This window comes from Malus sylvestris, chromosome 13 (assembly GCF_916048215.2).
Source record: "Malus sylvestris chromosome 13, drMalSylv7.2, whole genome shotgun sequence".
Classification (NCBI taxonomy): domain Eukaryota; kingdom Viridiplantae; phylum Streptophyta; class Magnoliopsida; order Rosales; family Rosaceae; genus Malus; species Malus sylvestris.
In genome coordinates, this window is record NC_062272.1 from 8671712 (window position 1) to 8692515 (window position 20804).

Sequence of the window (20804 nt, forward strand, 5' to 3'; positions counted from 1 at the left end):
TTCGCTTCTATCTTCTTTCCCTTCCCTCTCTTCCATTTTCCCGTCTTTCTCGCAATCTTCAGGCAGTGACAGACAAAAATGGCGATCTACAAATCCCTAGAAATCTTTCAGAAAAACCCCAAATCCTCCGTCTTCTACCTCCACCTCAACCGTCCCAGCCACCGCAACGCCCTCTCGCGCGACTTCTTCACCGAATTCCCCGAGGCCCTCTCTTCCCTCGACCAAAACCCTAACGTCAACGTCATCGTCCTCAGCGGCACCGGTGACCACTTCTGCGCCGGAATCGACATCAAAACGCTCACATCGATCTCCGAAAAGTTCGTCTCCGTAGACCGAGGCCGCGTCGGGGAGCAGTTTCGGCGGGAGATCAAGTGGTTGCAGGACGCGATCACGGCGATTGAGCGGTGCCGGAAGCCAGTGATTGCTTCCATCCACGGGGCGTGTATCGGCGGTGGTATCGATATCGTGACCGCCTGCGACATAAGGTATTGCAGCAAGGACGCGTTCTTTTCGGTCAAAGAGGTCGACTTGGCGATCACGGCGGACCTCGGGACGCTTCAGAGGCTGCCGGGAATTGTCGGGTACGGAAACGCGATTGAACTGGCGCTTACGGGTCGGAGGTTCTCGGGTCCGGAGGCTAAGCAGCTGGGCCTGGTTTCTGGAGTGTTCGATTCCAGAGACGAGTTGGAAAACGGTGTACGCCTCATCGCTGAGGGTAAGTTGGTCATTTACAAAAACAAATAATTTGTGATTAATCAAGTAAATTAGTTTGTTATTACACTTATGCTGACAAGGGTGTGGACTTTGGAAGCGTAAAGAATGCGCTTTTACAACCCAAAAGCACCCTGCTTTTTAATTTGGAGTCAGAAGCGCTTTTAGCCATTTCAGAAGTAAATCATAAACCCGTAGTAGTAATATTTTTGGGACATGACATTCAGGAATTGGATTGAAATCTCCACTGGCAGTGACGGGGACGAAAGCGGTATTGCAAAGAAGTAGGGAGCTGAATGTGGAGCAAGGATTGGATTATGTTGCAACATGGAATTCAGCAATGCTGTTATCTGATGATTTAACTGAGGCTATCTCAGCATTTGCCCAGAAAAGAAAGCCCGTCTTTGCCAAGCTCTAATTGCAATTTCAGTTGCATCTTCCTTTATGCTGTTGTCTTTTTAATTTGCTGTTCCATACTCTCACAGTGAAAAGCACTTGTGATAAAAGCACACTTTTTAAGAGAGAAAATAAAATGGTATACCCTGTACCTTGTTATTGCACTCGATTATGATTGCGCTCGACGTTGATAATCGACAGATTTTTCTATACTTGGATTCTTGAAGTATTTGTTATTTCTTTGGAAATCGAATTGTGTTTGTCGTGTTCGTATCATTCTTGTGTCATATTCATTATCATAATGGGTTGTGTGGTATCAAACTTGTTATTTTAACGGATTCTTAATAGGTGATCTGATAATGATTCAATTTGTTAATAGGTCATGTTGATTCGTGTCGAGTTAATGGTTTATGCAAGAAATTGTCATATTTATTGTCTAGTCGTGTACGTGTTGTTTTTCTATCATACTCGCTATCTTATTAGGTTCTTAATATGTGACTTGATAATGATCTGATACAATAATAGTCCAACTTGTTAACAGATTGACTCAAGACCTATTAATTAAGTGTTATTTCGTATCAGATTAACAAATCGTGCAAGAAATTACCTGAAACTAGACTACATTGATTCCTATCAGAAGGGATTGAGTCCATGTCACATTCTCACACAACCATCAAGAACTTATTTCATTCATACCACCAAGCTTCATTCTCTTGGTCCACATTATTTATTTTTCTTAATAATTCTGCCCACACTTTGATAATTACATCTATCCATACGTTATTATCAAAAATAGAAGGTAAAAGAAGGATTAGTATCTAGTACAGAATTATATTTCTTTTATGTTTTTACGGCTAGAACTCACTCATCTTCCATACTTTTACCTTAAACTTACATAATATTTGGAAGTTCGTATCTATTTTTTAAAATTTAATTAGTTATCTTCTTTTATTCAAATGATAGATTTTGTTAGATTAGTCGTCAACGTGGTTCGAATCCACGACATCATGCAAAGACTCATCACCTTTCCACCAATGTGGTAAATGGCCACTTGCTTTAATTTATTTAGTTATCAATTATAATCAAATTATTAAGACAAATCAGGGATAATATCCATCTAGATTGATTAATTCCAAAAGAGTCCCTATTTGTATGCAATTGGATTATCTCTATATGGTTGTTTATGTGTTTGCCAGTCCACATCAACCTGACCAAGAAATGGGCAGTTCCATGGCATTAATCGGGTCAAATATCATATTGGCCCAATTCGGTTTGGATTGGACGTACGTCTTCATTATTCCAAATGAGGTAAGAAGCTCATACGTTTTCTTCACCTGCCTTTTGTGCACCCATTTCAAGAAATGATAAAAGTGATTGTTCTTACCAATTTTTGTTTTTTGCAGCCCTCGGCCTAATTGTGTGTGTCTTTCTTTATATCTTGGGTACAGCTTTCGTTTCGTTTGAACTTTTTACTTTATATGTTGTTATTTGGTTGGCTCTTTTTGGGCCTTGTATTATTTTTTATTTGAAGTAATTTTGTTTGACTAAATAAATAAATAAAAAAGAAATGTTAAGGAGATTCTCCTAAAATAGAACTCTCTATGAACTATTTGCCCACTACTCACATTTTTACGTCCATTCTCGTGACAACATTATAAAACATTGTGCCAAAAACATGAGGTGACAGAGAGTCCGAGGAGCATTTTTGCTCACCGCCATAAATTATGGTGTATGCTCACCATACACCTAATCAATTGACACATGTCCGCTCATTTAACCTTGGTTAATTTTTTCAAAATTGAAAAAGCAAGATTTAAAGTAAAAGTTAACTAGAGTTAGGTGAAAAATACGTGTCATTTGATTAGGTGTATGACAAACATACACCATAGTTATGATGGTAAGCAAAAATGCTCCCAAGAGTCCCACTTTTAAGAGAGTATGCTTTGCATTTTTATTCATAAAAAATGTTTTCATTAATTCTCAGAAATAATCTCTGCACGTTTTTTTTTTCTTTTGTAAGCCTTTGTTTATTTTCGTTTTTTAGTTTTTATTTATTTATTTATTCATTTCAAACATCGATAATGTACAAAAATATGCATTTGAAAAAAGAAGTAAACCATGCATTGGCAGTTCCTTGTTAAGTTTAATTTCTTCTACTAGTAAAATTTGATGAGTTTTGTATTGATTTCGGGTAGTAAATTCTTCATGAACTCCCATATATACATATTGATTGTCCAGTATGTTTCACGTGAAATTTGTGCAAGTAATGATTGTGAAAATAATTGGAGAATAAAGTAAACGAAAAAAAGAAACAGATTAAAAAATCATGTTGAAAAAGTTGGAAAAAATATTGAGCAAGTGTTAGTGCTCCGCTCACCCAAACAACTTGGTTGCCTGATGATGCATGGCCAACCTAGCAGTGACGTTCTTTGCATGCAGAGGCATTGGCAGCAAGAGAGGGTGGCTTGGACGGCGGTCAGGGTTTTCGAGATATTTTGATTGAAGGAGATTCGCCTTAAATTGCGGATCCCTTCATTAATTTGTCTGTCATTTGACCTTCTGTAAGCTTGCTTTGGCCTGTGTATAACTTTTGTTATCAATGAATCAACTATCGTTTCTTTTGAAAAAAAAAAAAAAACCTAGCAGTTACATCTCACTTTTAATTGTGGCCTTTGATTTTAAGATCTAGAATTTCTAAACGAGTCTGTCAAAGCTCGGGAAGAGTATGTCAATTAATATTAGTTATGAAGATGGAAAATGTAAAGGAGTGGATATTCTATATATTTTTTTTTGTTGCTTGGAAAGCTTTTCAATTGATAGGATATATCCTATCATAAAAATAGACTGAAAAATGTAAATAATTAAAGGCTTATTATATTAACAACCCATGTATTGTTGAATAAATCTTACATACTTAATACACCTTACATTTGTTTTTTCAATTAAAAATTATCTTACTACACCCCCACATACTTTCCCAAAACACCCTCACACACCACATTTCCAACATACACCTTACATTTTCTACATACACTTCACATTTTCTACACACCCCACATTCTTCAAATCTTATAATACTCATTTTTAATTTTTATAAATTAAATTGATTTTGGAATAAACTCTAACATCCAGTGTGATTGATGTGGAGAGAAGAAAATAGTCACATGAGAGGCACCAATTGAACGGAATGAGTTATATTGCAGTAATTAACCATTGAATGGAATGAGTTATGTTGCAGTAATTCACCATTGAAAAATACGTGTCATTTGATTATGTGTATGACAAACATACACCATAATTATGGTGGTAAGCAAAAATACTCCCGAGCGTCCCACTTTTGAGAGTACGCTTTGCATTTTTATTCATAAAAAAATGTTTTCATTAATTCTCAGAAATAATCTCTGCACGTTTTTTTTTTTTTTTTGTAAGCCTTTGTTTATTTTTGTTTTTTAGTTTTCATTTATTTATTTATATATTTATTCATTTCAAACATCAATAATGTACAAAAATATGCATTTGAAAAAAGAAGTAAACTATGCATTGGCAGTTCCTTGTTAAGTTTAATTTCTTCTACTAGTAAAATTTGATGAGTTTTTTTATTGATTTCGTGTAGTAAATTCTTCATGAACTCCCACATATACATATTGATTGTCCAGTATGTTTCACGTGAAATTTGTGCAAGTAATGATTGTGAAAGTAATTGGAGAATAAAGTAAACGAAAAAAGAAACAGATTAAAAAAACATGTTGAAAAAGTTGGAAAAAATATTGAGCAAGTGTTAGTGCTCCACTCACCCAAACAACTTGGTTGCTTGATGATGCATGGCTAACCTAGCAGTGACGTTTTTTGCATGCAGAGGCATTGTGTCACCTCCCGGCCCGGGACGGATCACTTCCCGGGCTTGCTTCACTACCGTAGTATGATATTGTCCGCTTTGGGCCCCGACCATGCCCTCACGGTTTTGTTTCTGGGAACTCACATGAGAATTTCCCAGTGGGTCACCCATCATGGGATTACCCTCGTGTGAACTCGCTTAACTTCGAAGTTCCGATAGAACCCAAAGCCAGTGAGCTTCCAAAAGGCCACATGTTAGGTAGGGATGAGAATATACATTTAAGGATCACTCCCCTGGACGATGTGGGATGTTACAATCCACCCTCCTTAAGGGGCCCGACGACCTCGTCAGGACACCACGGCCAGGGTTAGGCTCTGATACCAATTTGTCACATCCCGGCTCGGGACGAATCACTTCCCGGGCTTGCTCCACAACCGTAGTACGATATTGTCCTCTTTGGGCTCCGACCACACCCTCACGGTTTTGTTTCTAGGAACTCACAAGCAACTTCTCAGTGGGTCACCCATCATGGGATTGCCCTAGTGCGAACTCGCTTAACTTCGGAGTTCCGATGGAACCTGAAGCTAGTGAGCTCCCAAAATGCCTCATGTTAGGTAGGGATGAGAATATACATTTAAGGATCACTCTCCTGGGCGATGTGAGATGTTACACATTGGCAGCAAGAGAAGGTGCGGCTTGGACGGCGGTAGGGGTTTTCGAGATATTTTGATCGAAGGAGATTCGCCTTAAATTGTGGATCCCTTCATTAATTTGTCTGTCATTAGACCTTCTTGTCGAGGATTGCATTTCTGTAAGCTTGCTTTGGCCTGTGTATAACTTTTGTTATCAATGAATCAACTATCGTTTCTTTTGAAAAAAAATATAAAAAAAAACCTAGCAGTTACATCTCACTTTTAATTGTGACCTTTGATTTTAAGATCTAGAATTTCTAAACGAGTCTGTCAAAGCTCGGGAAGAGTATGTCAATTAATATTAGTTATGAAGATGGAAAATGTAAAGGAGTGGATATTCTATATATATATTTTTTTTTGTTGCTTGGAAAGCTTTTCAATTGATAGGATATATCCTATCATAAAAATAGACTGAAAAATGTAAATAATTAAAGGCTTATTATATTAACACCCCATGTATTGTTGAATAAATCTTACATACTTAATACACCTCACATTTTTTTTTTCAATTAAAAATTATCTTACTACACCCCACATACTTTTCCAAAACACCCTCACACACCACATTTCCAACATACACCTTACATTTTCTACATACACTCCACATTTTCTACACACCCCACATTCTTCAAATCTTATAATACTCATTTTTAATTTTTATAAATTAAATTGACTTTGGAATAAACTCTAACATCCAGTGTGATTGATGTGGAGAGAAGAAAATAGTCACATGAGAGGCACCAATTGAACGGAATGAGTTATATTGCAGTAATTAACCATTGAATGGAATGAGTTATGTTGCAGTAATTCACCATTGAAAAATACGTGTCATTTGATTATGTGTATGACAAACATACACCATAATTATGGTGGTAAGCAAAAATACTCCCGAGCGTCCCACTTTTGAGAGTACGCTTTGCATTTTTATTCATAAAAAAATGTTTTCATTAATTCTCAGAAATAATCTCTGCACGTTTTTTTTTTCTTTTGTAATCCTTTGTTTATTTTTGTTTTTTAGTTTTCATTTATTTATTTATATATTTATTCATTTCAAACATCGATAATGTACAAAAATATGCATTTGAAAAAAGAAGTAAACTATGCATTGGCAGTTCCTTGTTAAGTTTAATTTCTTCTACTGGTAAATTTTGATGAGTTTTTTATTGATTTCGTGTAGTAAATTCTTCATGAACTCCCACATATACATATTGATTGTCCAGTATGTTTCACGTGAAATTTGTGCAAGTAATGGTTGTGAAAGTAATTGGAGAATAAAGTAAACGAAAAAAGAAACAGATTAAAAAAACATGTTGAAAAAGTTGGAAAAAATATTGAGCAAGTGTTAGTGATCCACTCACCCAAACAACTTGGTTGCTTGATGATGCATGGCTAACCTAGCAGTGACGTTCTTTGCATGCAGAGGCATTGGCAGCAAGAGAAGCTGCGGCTTGGACGGCGGTAGGGGTTTTCGAGATATTTTGATTGAAGGAGATTCGCCTTAAATTGTGGATCCTTTCATTAATTTGTCTGTCATTAGACCTTCATGTCGAGGATTGCATTTCTGTAAGCTTGCATTGGCATGTGTCACAGCCCGTTCCGGAATTTTAATTCTGAGGATGTGAAAAGACGAAAATGCCCTTAAACGGGACTAAGGGGCGAAAATTTAACAACTGGTTTTACTTAAAGTTCATAAGTTATTTGGTTTTAGGAACTTAAACTAGACTTAAGTTTGGATTTTTATGTTGGAATTTATGAAATTGGGATTGGGGTTGGACACGTGGGATCCCCACACCTCAAAACCCTCCCCATAACCCGTACCATTGTCTCTCTCTCTCCTCCCTCACGAAACTCTCAGTTCTCTCTCCCTCTCCTTCGAACTCACACGGACCACCACAAAACCACCCTAAAGCTATACCAACGACGAATCTAAGACCACCATTGGAACCCTGAAGACTTCACGATCACGATGGTATCCATTTCAGGTAAGTTTTGCTTCGGAAAACCCTAGTTTCAAAGTTCCCGTGAAGAGAACTGTTCATGATCTTTTAAATGGTTACGTTTTAGGCTAAAACAAGCTTGTAGGAAGCTTAGTGAGGTCCCAAGGAAGCTCGGAGTGCTTCGTTGGAAGTTTTTGGACGTAAGAACACGGAGATCGACAAGTTCAAAGTTTGGCCGGAGCTTTCGAGGCATTTTCCGGCGAATCCCCGCGAGTTAGGAGTCGATGTAGGTATCTATCTCTTCGTCTCGTCAATTACTACAACTTTCCTTTTTGTTTCACTCAATTTCGTTGAGTATTGAAGAAGTTATACTCATTTGAAAAATACCCAGTTTCCAGCGACCTCCGAGGCTTTCGAAGCAGTTTCCGGCCAAAACACGGCGAACTAGGTGTTGTGCAAGGTATCATTCTCTTTGTCTCTTCAAGGGCTACAACTTTCGTTTTTAAATCACTTGATTTCGTTGAGAAATGACAAAGTTATGGCAATTTGAAAAACGGCCGCGGAAAAACCAGTCCGGCGACCCAAGGAAGAAGAAGGTGCGCGTGGGGGCGCGTAGGTCCGTGCCTTCCTTGGCGCGTGGGGGGCGCGTGCTACAGTAAAAAATTATTTTAAAAATATTTCGACGTCCGTGACATCGAGTAGATCACTGTGGTATATTCATATACCCAAATTGAGCACCGTATGAGAAAGTTATTAAGGATTGTTGGTTAGGTGTTCAAATAACGTTTTATAGTTTTTGCATTTAGGTGAAAATATGAATTGACGATCCGACCGTTGGATCATTACCAAACTTTGATACGTTGTAATACGTAATATTTGAGGATTATTGGAACTTACGGATTGGGAATCCGAGTTACGGATCTTCCGGAATTGGAATTGTAAGTTCATAAAATAAAATGTTAACCGTCACTTAGTTTTGGAAATTGACGGAGATCCGACCGTTGGATGGTAGTGAAATTTTAGGATGTTATCCTAGAGATATATTGTGGACCTCTGGAAGTTATGGATTTAAAATCTGAGTGGCAGATCTTCCGGATCGATCAACGTAGTGACGTATTTTATATAAGTTATATATTCTATCGATATGAATTCTGAGGTTGGATTTGATTACTGTTCTAGGCGGCGATCGTCATGACGCCTTGGCGTATTGTGCTAGGGAGTTGTAGGGCGAACTCCAGGTGAGTGGGCAGTTTTGTTTTCCGTATACATATATACTTGCCGTTTTCCCAGAAATTGAAAATGCATGAAATTATGCTTTAAATAGAAATGTGTGAAAAGTATATAGAATTATATGAAAAACGTGAATTGAAACGCTATGCATGAAAGTATATGAAAAGTATATAGAAATGTGAATCGAATTGCCATGCATGAAATGATATGAATTGATATATGATGCATATGTATGAATTGGTGCGGCGGACGCACAGGTGAGTATCAGGTGAGTATTTAATTACTGTTATGATGATGATGATATATATTGAGCTCAAATCCTGCACCATGGTTTAGTGCTTATAGTATTCACCGCATCGCACGCTCGCCTTGGATCCAAGTAGATGCTGGTCGCACAGTCCACGCGGAGTGGGTGCGACGGGCCAGTCGTAGAGTGTTAGTGAGATTTCGACTGGTGGGTGACCTTAGATTATGTGCACAGATGATTGATGAGAAAGCACTAGAGCGTAACTTGTGTGCAGAAGGCCGGACAGGTCACAGAGGTGACTCCGGCAGAGTGAGAGTGATAGATTTTGAGCTCTAGGTTCAACCGTACAGGCTATTAGAGGGCCTCTGGTTGATTACTTTCTTGCACCTGATATGATTATTGTTGATGCATCCATATTTAACTGTTGAATTAGACATGGCATGGCATGATTGATAAAGAGATAATGTTGAGATAGTAAAAATGAAGTTTTGAGAATATATATGTATATTTATATTTTACATTTCTGGGAAAGTATACAAGTTTTACGGAGAGGGGTTACAACGTTTTGAGAAATGTTTGGATTTGGAAAAGAATTGTTTTACTGACCCACTCAATTTTGGTTTTGCGCCCCTCCAGGTTCAGGAATCACAAAGGTGTGGTGACTACGAGGAATTCGACGATGTTCTGACAGATTGGACAAAATTAGGACTCACCTTCGGGTGTATCAACTTATAAATTGTATCTTAAAGCTTCCGTACTGTGCAAATGGTTACGTCACTCTCACGTGACGGCCAGCATGCCCTCCTTCGGGACGGGGTGTGTCAGTTGGTATCAGAGCATGGTTGCAATCTTGGACATCTTGAGAAGTTTCTAGTGAATTCTGTCAGAACTACACCGCCTCGTAGCAAACCACGTAGTTAGAGGAACTTAGTCTCCCTGATTTAGCGGGTTAGGGGAAACTATTATAATGGTGATTCAGTATATTATCAAAATGGACATTTTAAGATGGGTAATGAGTTGAACTTGAATCACCTTATGAAATGATGAACCTGAGGGAACGAAGTGACGGTTTAACCGTTTGGAAAAAATGTTTCAGAATATGCAAGTTAAAGGAAATTTCCTTCTGACAGGGGTCGAGACGACTACCTGGTTTTGAGTATGAATTTGTATCCTGGTGGAAACAGGATTGTTAATTGTTGTCACCAGAGGAATCAGCCGATTTAAAATTGTTTAAGGACTTGTTTAAGGAAAAGTTTATCCCTCCGGCATTTATCGATTGTAGTAAACAAGAGTTTACAAATATGAGACAAGGAAGGTGATGATCAAGGGATATTATAAAAAGTTTTCAGACTTGCCTCGTTCCATCCAGATATTGTTGTTAATTTGGTGGAGGTGTTATGTTGTTTTAAGCTGGGTGGCAAAAGGGAAGTGGTATTTTGGGTGACCACTATCCATTGTACTTCTTACCAGGAATATACGAGATGCTGTTGAGTCTTGAGGACTCTGAGAACATGAGCAACGAGAATAAAGAAGAATAAGAAATGAATGGGAATCAAATGAAGACGATAAAGTTAATGATTCGTCATATCAAAGATATAGAAAGATTCAGAGCTTCGAAAGAAGTGAAGCTAGAGTTAATTCTTCCAGCTGAGGTTTTAATGTCGCTGGTCAGAATAAAAGTGATTGATATACTGGTAATCCCAGATATTTGAGACAAGGTGTCTCGAGTAAAGGAAATGTACCTTGTGCAGCAGGTACAAAATTAACACTTTGGGAAATGTGAAATTAATGAATGTGTTTATGTGAATAGAGGGGACACAGAATTGTGAATCGTCCCTAGAATCAGTTGTACTCAACAATTTTCCATGATATCATAGTGTTGATTCAGCATAGTTATGGATTTAGTAGTTTGGTCGGATTGACCGTGAGTACAGAGAGATTTGATGAGTTTTATGTTCAGCCGAACAGACCATGAGAAGTGGATTCGATTGACACATGAGAAATTGGTGAGTTATAGGCTCGACCGTACCGACCACGCGGAGTGGATCCGGCCGACGTATTATTGAGATAAGAGTTGAATCAGCCGTATTGGTCATTCTAGTTGACTTCGGCTGATATATTTCTTATTATGTATGTTATTACCTTGAGAGTAGTAAATAAATGTAGTTGAGACGAGTGTATGTATTTTGCATTGAGTGACAAAATAGTAATGTTATATCTTTGAGAGTGGTTGCCTACTTATCGAGACAACGATGATTTATCAGTATTGCGGGCTGCAGACCGTAATATTAATAACTTATTCGTGGATTCGTTAAGTAAGTAAACCAGTAGATTATTTTATGTTAATATTGTACTTATTCAGAATGCTTAGTAGTAATAGAGTATGTATTGTGTCGGTTAAATTATTTCCATTAGATTGGTTGGTTATAATTGTGACTAGATGGATTGTTACGGGAAACCAGTCACTTTCCATCGATCTGGATGATCAGAGGTTATCTTAATGAGTGGGCATACAAAGTGAAGTGAGTTCAGCCATTATTTATGCTGTGAAAGCAAATAGATTGTTTTGAAAGGCTGCCCAAAAATACTTAGTTCATGTGGTACTAAAGGATGTTGCTCGGAGAAGTGTGAAAAATGAAAAAGGGGTTAGACTTTTCTTGATGTCTTCCCTGAAAGTATACCTGGATTGTCTTCAGGCAGAGATATGAGGTTCACTATTGAATTGTTGCCAGGTATAAATTTATGTTAAAGATTGGTTCAGGATGAGTTAAGGGAATTGTAAATTCAGTTGAGAGAATTGGTTGATAAAAGTTTTATTCAACCTAGTACAACACTTTTGAGGAGCCCCAGTTTGTTGGTGAGGAAGAAAATGGATCTTGAGACTGTTCATTGATTATAGACAATGGAGTCGGGTAACGATTGAGAACCGTTATCCATGGTGATGTACTGATGTTTATTTAACCAGCTCAGAAGTAATTGCGAAGATTCAAAGATTGAATTGAGATCTGGTTACTACCAATTGAATATTATAAGTGACGTTGATCATAAGATGGTTTTCTGGACTTGTTATAGTCTTTATGAAGTTTGGTGATGCTATATGGATACTCATGCTGTTTTATGAGTTGATGGATGAAGTATTCCAATAATGCCTTGATAAATTGATATCATTTTTATTGAAGATATTCTGGCATATTCTGAGCCAGAGCAGAGCATGTAAACGTATTAAGTCGGTGAAGCAAAGATTGAGAGAACGTTGGTTGTATGCTAAGTAGCAAATGCTAAAGTTAGATGAATCAGGTGGCATTCTGAGATTTGTTATATATTCTTAAGGTATTCAAGTGAATCCTTAAAAGATAGCAGAAATTGAGGAATTGGAACAACCACGAGCTGTAATTGAGATTCGGAATTTCTTAGCTTACCAGGCTATCTTGGATGGTTATGAAAGATTTTTCAGTCATTGCTTTGTCATTGACGAGACTGTTGAGAAAAGAGGTTATGTATGAGTGGGAAGGAAATTGTGAGCAAAGGATTCAACAACTGAAGTATTTCCTCACTCATGCACGTATTTTGGTATTCCCAGAGAATAGTGGTTGTTGATGCACAAAATCAGCGAAGACTTTGGTACAACAGAAAGTGTCAGGTTTTGTGACCTTCGCTTGGTTGCTTCGGTCACTAGTGAGGATAAGTACGTAAATGAATAGAGACAGAGAAGCAAACACAGGATGTACGTGGTTCACCCAGATTGGCTACGTCCACGGAGTAGAGGAGTTCTTATTAGTAGTGAAGGGCTTACACAAGTACAAAGGATCAAGCTTTCAATTTAGTGAGTTCTTGTGAATGATTTAACACAAATGGCATTAGGCAATATTGTGGGGGAATGACCCCTATTTATAGAAAAACTTGTAGCTTTGTCACATTGACATGTGTCATGTTATGATTGGTTCTTGATGTCGACACGTGCTGCGCTCTGATTGGCTTCTAATCTTGACACGTGTCGAGTAGTGATTGGCCTCCTGGTCGGAGGGGAACTCTTCTGGGTCCTTGACAGTATAGCGTTGGCCGGTGCTCGGTAGTTTCGGGATTGGTCAAGTATGGTACAAACAGTGCTCCCCTAAGTTCCCGAGTGAGGGAAACTCCTCGGTTGGGGACTTGCAAGATCCAATCCCTTGAGTAATCACGAAACTTCTAAGTACCGAAGTGTGGTCTGATCTTCATCTGCCCTTCTCTGGAAGTACCTTTCCTCCATCCGGGAATGGTGTATTTAGCTGATGTTGACGCACAAGGTAATGTATCAATTTCACTTGAAGCTTAGTTGTAGTTTCGGGCTTAGTCAAGTGTGATACAAACCCTATAGTAGGAGTCCCCCAAGTCGCCGAGCTAGGAGATCTGCCGAAAGAGGTGACAGACAAGGTAAGCAGTCAAACTTCCAAGTAAGCAACCCAGGATCAGAGGTTTGACTTCGGCTTCCGGTGGATTGTTCTCCTTCTCCTTGTCTCTCATTCAACTGCCAGGATAAGGAGAAGCAAATGGATAAGAGATGATATGAGATACTTTTGCTTTTGAAGAAGTAACTTTCCACAGGCTTATTCTTGAACTGTGCTGGAGGGTTTTCTGGTGCCCTTCAGAGTATAAGGCCGATTCAAAAATTTGAGGGTCAAAACAAGTCCATCAAATCTAGAGTACGTTCGACCTTGATGATATGGGATACTTTTGCTGTTGACGGAATAATGAATGTGGTATGGAAAGGTGTCGTGCTGTAGTGATCTGTTTCAGCTCACCGTTGAACCTTCTGCTTCAATCTTTTGCATGGCAGAAGTGGTGTGCAACCTTTGCATTTAAATGGTCCTTCAGAACATTCCTTCATAGTGACTCATCCACGCTTGGCAGCTTCAGTGTAAAGAGTCAATATCTGATCAACTGTCATGAGGTATTTACCGGTGGAATTCGTGACCTTGACAGCAGTTGAGGATGAGTACTCGAGAGCAATGCTAAGTAAGCAACCAGGCAAAGGCTCCAGGCAGTCAGTTCCAAATTGGAGGTTTGATTTCAGGTTCCGACTGACTGCTCTCTTTCTCCTTGTCCTGCAGGTGTGGACAAGGACAAAGACAAAGACAGGGAGAAATCATGATATGGGATACTCTTGCTTTCGATCCTGATGATATGAGATACTCTTGTTCTTGGTGTGGCTTATTTGCTGAGGTATTATCGGGGGGAAATAAAGCTGAGTATTTCGAGAGGTTATGTTGAGGGTGCCTTTTCGAATGCGAGAAAGGGTTGAGCATTTTTGCAGGTTTGCCTGTCCGTTGAGGAGGGAGGTCAATGTATATAGGGATTTCCCAATAACAAGTAGTAATGCTATTCCTTTACCCTTCTTGGTCACAGCAATGTAGTGGGAGCTGCCAGCTTCACGTGTTTTAATTTTGTCAGAGCACTTTGAAAAAGTGGTATGTGGTATCTGGAAAGCTGATGTTACGTGTGAAGATTACTGTGAACACGGAAATTCCTGAAACGAAAGAGACAAGAACGAACGCGCACAAACAAATATTAAGTATTTGATGATTTTGGGTTACAATCTCTCTCTATTTTGATCCTCTGATTCGATCTCCGTAAGGTGTTGATTTGTGGGATGTGCGATTGATCCAAGGGCCGTCGAGGCTTGATCTTGGATGAACGAGGATGAACGGATCTTCAAGGGCTTTTGGGCTTGATCTTGAAGAATGGTGATTGACGGATCTTCAAGGGCTTTTGGGCTTGATCTTGAAGAACAGTGATGAACGATGAACGAAGAACGCTTTCTTCAAGGGCCGTCGGGGCTTGGGCTTGATGAACAGCGAATGAGCGGACTTGTTGATGTTGTTGATCCAAAGGGGCCGTTGGGGCTTGATCCTTGAGGATGAACAGTTGATGAACGATGAAAGCTTTCTTCAAGGGGCCGTTGAGGCTTGGGCTTGAAGGTGGATGATTGTTGATCCAAAGGGCCGTTGGGGCTTGATCTTAGGACGAACGATGAACGAAGAACGCTTTCTTGATTCTTCGGGAACCTGAATGCTTGAGAGCTTCGGAGTTTCAGAGCTTCAGAGCTTCAAGAGTTTTGCCTAATGATTTTGGTTCTCCCCTTAAATGAATGAAATTGGCTTCTATTTATAGAAATTTTCAAGGCCCAATTTTGAATATAATATCCCAGATGAAATAAGTCGTTTCTGCCAGGTGTTGACACGTGTCCTATTTGATGACTTTTCCAACTCATTTCAATTTTCGTTGAGTCACATGCTACGTGTAAAATTTATGTAATACATGAGCGTTGACACTTTGATTTATCGGTCAACATTTATTTACCGAAATTTCGATGTCTACAAATGCCCCCACTTCAAGGCACGTCGTATACATGTGCTTGTCACGTGTAGGAGATGCGTTTTGAAGTCCCTTACTGTAGATGTCGATCCAAGGGCCGTCGAGGCTTGATCTTGAATTGGGCTGGAGATTTCTTCAAGGGCCGTTTGAGGCTTGATCTTGAACTTTTGTTTGAAATTTCTTCAAGGGTCGTCGAGGCTTGATCTTGAAGGTTGAAATTGGGCCACAATGAGCTTCATGTGGTAAATGATCTTTGGCTTTGGTAGTGGGTGAATCGGCACGTATTTTGTTGCGCTTGTTGACTTTCCACAGCTTTGATCTTGAACTGGGTTGGAGGATTTTCTGGATTCCTCCAATTGTTGATTTTCCACAGCTTATTCTTGAACTAGGTTTTGATTCAAGGATGGTAGACACTTAATCTTGAATCGGACTTGTGATTTCCTCAAGGGCCGTCGAGGCTTGATCTTGAATTTGGTTGGAAACTTCTTCAAGGACCGTTAGGGCTTGATCCTTGAAGGTTGACTTGAACACATGACAAGCAGGCACGAGGTGAAGGTGACGACTTGTTGCTCTGTTCAATCTTTCTAATTCACACCTGAGCAGTTTGGTCAACGGTATGATCTTCAAGATTAATGGGCTTTTCTTCCAGTTGGTGACTTGATCTTTAAGGATTTGATTCAAGGGTGGTGAATCGACACGTGCAGCCTACAACGCCTAGTAAGTCGACCCAAGAATTTGAGGGTCAAAACGAATTCACCGTCAGAGTGATTGCAACTTTGATGATATGAGATACTCTTGCTTTTGAAGAAGTAGCGGATGAATCGGCACGTGCTTGGTTGCACTTGTCTCCACATGCTTCAAGGTATCATCTTCATTTCCTTTATCTGTTCCTCAGGCAGATGTGGCATCTTCTCGAGTTCTTCATCTCAGACTCCTTCTGCTGAGTTGACTGTGCATGCTGCATTCTTCTCTGCTTGTTTCTTCAGGCAGATGTGGCAGCTTCTCGAGTTCCTCAGTTCGGACTCCTTCTGCTGAGTTGACTGTGCAGACCGCATTCTTCTCTGCTTGTTCCTTCTGCACGTTGTCTCCACATGCTGCAAGGTGTCATTTTCACTTGCCTTATCTGTTCTTCAGGCAGATGTGGTAGCTTCTTTGGAAGTACAGCAGCAGTGGGAGACGAGTACGCGATAGCAGTGCTAGGTAGGCAATCAGGGAAGGGTTCCAAGCAATCAGTTCCTTACCCGAGTTTGAGTGGAAGTTCCGGCATATTGTTTTCTTTATCCTTGTCTCTGTAGGTAGGAACAAGGACAAAGGAAAGGACAGGGAGAACGCATGATATGAGATACTCTTGCTTTCTACCCTGGTGATATGAGATACTTTTGCTTTGGAGTCATTAGCTTGCAGAGGTACCCCAAGGAATAAGGAACACTGAATGACTCGAGAGGTTTCGTTGGGAAAGCATTTTTTTGGAGATGAAGAAAGGCTATGCATGTCTGCCTTGCTATGGAAGGTGAAGGTGGACAGTTATAGGAAGTTCTTTGATACCTGTAGAGGTACTATTCTTTCACTCGTGTTGGCAACCAATGCGTGATTGATCTATATGGCTTCACGTGCTTTCTTCTTTATCAGAAATCTTCGACAAATTGTCCGTAATTTCCGCCAAGCTGAGTGTACATGTGACAGGTGTTGACGCGGCTGAAAAAGACTGGCGCCCTTTCGATATCTGGGATCAGCGCTTCGACAAATTGCCCGTGATTTCCGCAAAGCTGAGTTTGCGTGTGATGGGTGCTGACGTGGCTGAAAAAGACTGGCGCCCCTTCGATATCTGGGATCAGCGCTTTGACAAATTGCCCGTGATTTTCGCAAAGCTGAGTTTGCGTGTGACGGGTGCCGACGCGTCTGGAAAAGCAAGATGCTTCTCCGATTTCTGAGCTTGCCTCTTCGATTTTTGAATGGCCTCTTCGAATTCTGAGCTCGCCTCTTCGATCTTTGAAATCCCGTCGAGTGCTGATTTTTTATAGAGGCATGCAGTTCGTTTCAAAGCACACTTGAATTTTCGCTTGTGAAAACTCCCTCTTGTACTTCTAAGATCTTGATTTGTCCGATCTCTTCTTCCTTCAACACTTTGAAAATGTCTGGACCCTCCGACCGTCGTTTTGACTTGAATCTTGATGAAGAGGCAGTCCCGCCTTCTCCAGACAACATATGGCGCCCAACCTTCATATCCCCCACTGGTCCTCTTACCGTTGGGGATTCGGTGATGAAGAATGATATGACCGCTGCGGTGGTGGCCCGGAACCTTGTCACTCCCAAAGATAACAGACTACTTTCCAGGCGGTCTGATGAGTTGGCTGTTAAGGAGTCCCTGGCTCTTAGTGTGCAGTGTGCGGAGCAAGGAGGACGGAGAAGATGGTGCTTCGAGCTTCACGACCGGCTAGTCGTTTGACGGCGGTTGTTGAAGTCATTGGCAGCTGCGAGGCAAAAGACGGAGTAGGTGGAGGTGATCTTGACGTCGGATCCAGTTAGAACCCAGAGCATAGCCACTGAGCCCAACCACCGAACACAGCCGCTGCACACCCGTTGTACTGCTACTGAGCACAGCCATTGCGCATCCGTTGCACTGCCACCGAGCACCGCCACTGATCAAGCACAGCCACAGAGCACCGCTACCGAGCACAAGCGCATAGCACAGCCCACTCATCCCTCGGCAGAGATCCAAAGCAAGAAGAAAATTCCAAAAACTGAGGAAAGTTCATGTTCCTGTCCCAGCGATGATCCTTGTGCCATGGGACCTGGTCCAGGCCGTATGGGTTGGATGGATTCATATGCAGCATTGCCCTTGGATCTGGGGCAGCTAGACTCATCAAAGTTGTCGGCGGTGGCGGATGGAGAGCCGGTGTCGCGGCTCCACGAGAGATGCGTCGTTGGGAAGTGCGGGAGATGGAATCAGCGCCGTTCATGCCGCTTATCCTCTGATGCGAGACGCCGCCGTCGAATCTGGAATCGGACGACGCCACTTTGGAGTCCTGACCCCTGAGATCTTCAAATTTGAAGGCAAATGAATTTCCAAGACCAAGAGAAGAAAACTTTCCATCAGCCCCATCAGAAGCCATCCCTGTAGACAATTCACTTTAACTATCACAATCATCGGGTGGCTCCAAAGCAAGTGCTGAATCCCAGAATTTTTTGCATCATTTGTGTTTGCCATATCATTAACCGTTCCTGAGCTACTTTCAACCATAGAAAACTGCTGCATGAGTTATCTGCAGAACATCCAAGCAAGCAGCAATGCATCCATCTCTTTTCCACCAGAGTCAACTCAGGAGAGAGATTTTGCGCCACAACTCGCATAAGGATATCCTTGGAAGTTAGTATCCCCTGAATCTTGTTGCTCATTATAATTATGACTGAATTAACCCGAAACTCCCGCATCCCTTTTTGCTGCAACATAGACAGGATCCGATGGAGAAACAACGGCAACCTTCATATTTTCACCAATGATGGTTGACAAGGAAAGCTTGAACATTCGATCCCTCATAGTTCTAGAAAAGCATATGGAGCAGAAAAATTGCCTCCCATCTGGAGTTCAACTCCTTCAACTGCAGCAGCAAAGGCACTCCCCGGAGCCGGAAGCAGATCCTGAGCCGGAAAACTTGCACGACGTGTCGTCGGAGTGGTCGTGTTCGTGGCACCTCTTCTTAAACGGCGCCGTAGAGGGGGAAGGCTTCGCACCGGAAACGGCCGGGGCAGGCGCCAAGAAGATCGACGGTCCGAGTTTCCCGTTCGAAATGCTGCCGTCTTTGGTGATTGCCGACGACATGAACGACGAGCTCGACGAGACACTGAAGCTCTCCTTCGCGAACTCAATCTCCGCGCTCTTTGGGTTCGACGCGAAGGCGTTGGGCCTCGTGAAGTCAAGCGTCATGCTGTGTGGCTGGGATTGGACGAAACTCAACTCGATCGGAGTCGAAGGGACGATAGCCGGAGTAATCACTGGAGCCGGCGCCGGAGTTGGAGTAAGATTTCAGAGCCGAAGCTAAGTTGAGTGTTTGTGAAGACGATGGGTGAGAAGCAGGGAAGTGAACCGGCTGAACCGGATCGCGTCGGAACCGGGCGTGGCCGGTCTGATTGAGGAGGGAGATGACCTTCTTGAACTTGGAGACGGTGTGATCGGTGATGTCCGTGCAGTCGACGCGGGCCGATTGGTTTGTTTGACTGTTGCTGCTGATGAGAGAGGAACCGGATCAGGTGCTCCATGCTCTGCGATCCTTGTGATGCCGCTTCCTGTATGACCTTCTGATCCTCCATCTTCGGGAAGTTCATCAGCTCCACCGCCATCGTTGGGTTTCGAGAATCTCCGGCCGCGAAGGTTGGGAGGTCTCTCCAGAGGACATGCGAGGAATTGAGATTTGGGGGAAGGGCTTGGGCCTACTGGAATTGCAGATGCTATTTAATCTGTTTCTGAGGCATATATATATATATATATATATATATATATATATATATATATATATATATTTTAAACAAATGTTTGTAATTAAATTTTTTTTTGTTTTTTTTTTGTACAAAGAAATTGTAATAACATCAAACTTTTTTAGTAAAATTTTTGATTCTTTATTTTGATGTGACTGAACTCAAATTTTGAATATTCGAGCTGCCTACGTACCCCTCCAAAGAAGAGATCAAGTCGTAACGTAGTTCAAATACATAGCTTCTTTTTTTTTTTTTTTCTTTTTTTTTTTTTGGGTATTTTCTTTTGGTGCCGTTTGCAATTTTAACTCGTGCAGGCAAGGAGCGTTTGGTGCCGTGTTGCAGTTTCAGCTCGTGCAGGCAAGGAGCGTTGGTGTCGTTCGCAGTTTCAACTCGTGCAGACAAGGAGCATTTGTGCCATGCAGTTTAAGCCCATGCAGGCGAGGAGCTTTTGTGTCCTACAGTTTAGGCTCGTGCGGACAAGGAGCTTTGGGTTGTCGCCTTTTATGCTCGCGCAGACCAGGAGCGTTGGTGTTGCCTTTTATGCTCGTGCAGACCAGGAGCATTGTGCCATGCAGTTTAGGCTCGTGCAGGCGAGGAGCCTCGTGTCCTACAGTTTAGGCTCGTGCGGACAAGGAGCTTCGGTTCGTGCAGTTTAGGCTCGTGCGAACAAGGAGCATGGTGAATTTGTCAAGTAATTTTGGAGAGGCGTTCCTCACCATCTTCATAGCAAGGAGCTTTGACCGCGATATTGAAGAAGTCTTCGGGCAAAAAGTCGCGCATCGTTATGGCAACAGACGATTTTTGTGTCGCAATTTCATCATCTTCAACACGTTCACGTTGCTTTGAAGGTTGACAAGAACTGCTTTGCCCCCTTTCCGATTGGCGGACTTGTGGAGGAGACGTATGCTTCTTATGCATTTTCTTAGGAGTGA

The 20804-nt window shown here is 41.2% G+C and overlaps 2 protein-coding genes and 1 long non-coding RNA gene across 3 annotated transcripts; 2 read left to right on the plus strand and 1 right to left on the minus strand.

Moving 5' to 3' along the window:
• The first annotated feature begins 2 nt into the window (after positions 1-2).
• On the plus strand, positions 3-1383 carry LOC126596851 (delta(3,5)-Delta(2,4)-dienoyl-CoA isomerase, peroxisomal-like). Its single transcript, XM_050263509.1, has 2 exons — positions 3-715; positions 939-1383. The coding sequence occupies exons 1-2, from the start codon at positions 79-81 to the stop codon at positions 1127-1129; spliced, it is 828 nt and encodes a 275-aa protein (XP_050119466.1). The 5' UTR covers positions 3-78; the 3' UTR covers positions 1130-1383.
• Positions 1384-8217: 6834 nt separating this feature from the next.
• LOC126596858 (uncharacterized) lies at positions 8218-12215 on the plus strand. The gene is made up of 2 exons (XR_007614042.1): positions 8218-8809; positions 9685-12215. It is a non-coding gene; the product is annotated as an uncharacterized LOC126596858 (long non-coding RNA).
• Positions 12216-18700: 6485 nt separating this feature from the next.
• LOC126595216 (probable WRKY transcription factor 17) lies at positions 18701-19737 on the minus strand. The gene is made up of 2 exons (XM_050261589.1): positions 19545-19737; positions 18701-19425 (listed from the first exon to the last, which is right to left on the minus strand). The coding sequence occupies exons 1-2, from the start codon at positions 19735-19737 to the stop codon at positions 18995-18997; spliced, it is 624 nt and encodes a 207-aa protein (XP_050117546.1). The 3' UTR covers positions 18701-18994.
• Between the last annotated feature and the right edge of the window lie 1067 nt (positions 19738-20804).